The 3512-nt window shown below is 35.7% G+C and overlaps 1 protein-coding gene across 1 annotated transcript in view; it reads left to right on the forward strand.

Moving 5' to 3' along the window:
- XIRP2 (xin actin binding repeat containing 2) overlaps nucleotides 1-3512 on the forward strand; it is a 313100-nt gene that overhangs the window by 299345 nt on the left and 10243 nt on the right. Inside the window, exons 5-7 of the mRNA XM_012808454.2 lie at nucleotides 358-427; nucleotides 1307-1440; nucleotides 2102-3510. Of these exons, the coding sequence (XP_012663908.1) occupies nucleotides 358-427; nucleotides 1307-1440; nucleotides 2102-3510 (1613 nt within the window). The remainder of the gene's footprint in view (nucleotides 1-357; nucleotides 428-1306; nucleotides 1441-2101; nucleotides 3511-3512) is intronic.

Raw genomic sequence — 3512 nt, forward strand, 5'->3', positions numbered from 1 at the left:
TTTGCCAACAGTCTCCAGAACTGTGTAAAAAGTCTGACTTTGTTCTAAGCATTTGTTTTTATTGCTGTCTATGCATTTAATATCAATACATATCAGCTCTCTTGCCCCACTTTGCAGTAGGAATTGTTTTAAAACTAAAACAGGTACCCTAAAAATTGATTGTACTTTAGATGTCAATTCATATATGTTCTTTTAGAGCATGAGTTTATGCATTAAAATAAATGATAGTTTTAATTTAGCATTTCTCATGTGCACTGAAGTCTTAGATGAAACCACTGCAAAATAAAGTATATCATATGTAGTACTGAAATAACTGACTTTTCAAAGACAATTTTTTTTAATTATCATGAAACACAGGTCTCTCACCTTGAAAAGCACACCACGGAAATAAACCAAGCTCAGTTTCATCAATATGTTCAAGAAACTGGTAAGAATCTTGTATTATTGACCACAATGTGCCCTTTTTCCCATTGATGTATCTGGGTTTGGACAGTGGACTTCCAAAGCACAATCCTCCCTACTGAATAACTTTAGTAACTATGACTCATGGTCCCAAAGGGAACTGGGTAGAGTTTCTACATATAATTAGATTTTGCCTGTGGAAATGATGCAATAAGTTTCTAAAATAGTTGAGTGATATACTTACCCTAAACCCTAAAGGGTGATATGCTAGTTACCTGTGAATTCCTTTTTGCCACAGGGACCTACAATAAAACTTGATATTTATCAAGCTCCCTGAGAATAGGATTGTTATCTACATTGAATTAACGTTAATAACAGATTTCAGCACTATTAAGTCCAGTTTTCCAACCTAGAAATATAAGATTAGACTAGACAAATTTATGCAAGTTTGTATAAGACAAGGCCCAGTTTATCTCCCCTATAAAAAAGAAAGGAGATTTACTGCCTTGAAGAGGTGAAAGAGGAGATTTAAGCCAACTGTGACCAAAACTTTGACTATAAAACTCTATATTTATTTTTGTTTTACTGATTGAAAAGGCAGGTCTTCTGCTATTCTTTCCTTTTCTTAGAACACACTACTTTTTCCTAAGGATAACAGCTGGACATGCTTGCAGAAAATTTGGAAAATATTCTCATCCAGAGATCACCACCACCACCATTTTTTCCCAAATTTTCTTCCAGTATTTCTTGCTATTTTCCTAAATTACATAGTGAAATAATTCTATATGTATTTTTGTATTTTGAATCTTATGTTGTGAAAAGATTCCAATAACACTATAATTTCTTCTTAAACATAATTTTTATTAGTTACATAATGCCCCTGGTGCTTTTTATCTGTGTGTAGTCATTGATACTCCTGAGGATGAAGACATTCCAAAAGTTTCAACTAAGTTGTTAAAAAAGCAATTTGAGAAGTCTGCCCAGGAAAAGATGATGTATTCTGACAAAGAGATGACAACCCCAGCCAAACAGATTAAGGTAAGGTAATTTCTTTACACAGAAACATACTGAATGTAAAACCAAGGTAAAATGCATAACATTTTCAAATTATTGGAACTATGAGGTTGATTTTCAACAAAAGGTATCCTGAACCAGCATTTATTCAGTTCCATGAGGAAGATATTAACCTGCAAGAAGAAAGAAGTCAAGTAAAAACTTGTCTCACAGGGGAAAACGAAGGAAGCAAAAATGATGTGTGCTCTAAAGTCAAATAACTAACACTAGATAAAGTAATTAAGTCAATTTTAAATGTCAGGTGCTTACTCTGTTCTGTTTAAAATTCCAAGAAAATAAAACAACCCTCCAAAGAACTTCAAGACCTTTACTATTTCCCTCTTGATTACTCAGTATGCCACATTAAGTAAAGAGAGAAAAATCAAGATTCTATATGAATGTTAAAATACTAAGTCATTAATGTCTTGAATAGGGAATGCAATTTTACCAGTAAAAACGGATTATTAGAAAGATGGTAACAAACATTGACTATGACTCCTAAGTAGGTCTTGAAGTGGAATATATAAGTTTTTCTTAGTCGAGGTGTTGTAGCAGAGTCTTGGTTGTGGACAGATGAAGGGCAACACCTAGGAGGTCTTTGCAACTACCCCATCTTTAAAAAAAATTAATTTTCTCTCCCCCAAAGATTGACAATGCATATGAAGAGACTTTAAAGCCATCAACTGTTATGGGTACCTCTTCTACTTCTTGCATTGCAACCAGCCAGAGGAAGGAAACATCAACCACAAGACACCATGATCACAGTGTCACTTCCTCAACTCTGGCACAAGCTAATGCTTCTTCAGGAAAGATGGAAGAATTTCCTCCTCCCCCACTTGATGCACTTCAAGCTCCAATAGATATGACAGCATTTTCCCAGTCCCCTGAATTCCCCAGCCCTCCTAGAAGATTACCAATACCCAAAGACTTATATTCCAAGCAAAGAAATTTGTATGAATTAAACCGTTTATATAAACACATTCATCCAGAGTTAAGAAAAAACCTAGAAAAAGATTATATCAGTGAGGTTTCTGAGATTGTTTCTAGTCAAATGAATTCAGGGAGCTCAATTTCAGCAGATGTGCAACAAACCCGATATATCTTTGAAAATACTAATGACAGTTCTCAAAAAGATCTGAGCTCAGAAAGAGAATACTTGGAGTGGGATGAAATTTTGAAGGGGGAGGTACAGTCCATTAGATGGGTCTTTGAGAATCAACCATTAGATTCCATCAACAGTGGCTCTCCTGATGAAGATAACATTTCCAAGGGCATTGCTGATCAAGAAATCATTGCTGGGGGGGATGTGAAATATACCACATGGATGTTTGAAACCCAACCCATAGATACACTGGGGGCTCCTTCTTCTGGCACTGAAGAAAATGCAGAGAAAATTCCTGAGCTAGCCAGAGGAGATGTACGCACAGCCCGGTGGATGTTTGAAACAAAGCCATTAGACACGATGAATAAAATGCATCAAAGTCAAGAAGAATCTGCAGAAACTATTATTAAGGACATAACTGGAGGAGATGTCAAGACTGTGAGATACATGTTTGAAACTCAACATCTCGATCAACTTGGACAGCTTCATTCAGTGGACGAGGTTCACTTACTGCAACTGAGGTCTGAGCTCAAAGAAATTAAGGGAAATGTTAAGAGAAGTATAAAGTGTTTTGAAACTCAACCATTGTATGTTATTAGAGATGGTTTAGGTCAAATGCTAGAAATTAAAACTGTACATAGAGAAGATGTTGAAAAGGGGGATGTGAGAACAGCACGTTGGATGTTTGAAACACAGCCCTTAGACACGATTAACAAAGATATCACAGAAATTAAAGTTGTCCGAGGAATATCCATGGAAGAAAATGTTAAAGGAGGGGTGAGTAGGGCAAAGTGGTTATTTGAAACCCAACCTTTGGAAAAAATCAAAGAGTCAGAAGAAACTATCATTGAAAAGGAAACAATAATAGGTACAGATGTCTCAAGAAAGTGTTGGATGTTTGAAACACAGCCATTAGATATTCTAAAAGAAGTTCCTGATACAGATCTTCCACCAC

The sequence above is a fragment of the Otolemur garnettii genome, unplaced genomic scaffold (assembly GCF_000181295.1).
Source record: "Otolemur garnettii isolate 467f Iridium unplaced genomic scaffold, OtoGar3 scaffold00090, whole genome shotgun sequence".
Taxonomy (NCBI): domain Eukaryota; kingdom Metazoa; phylum Chordata; class Mammalia; order Primates; family Galagidae; genus Otolemur; species Otolemur garnettii.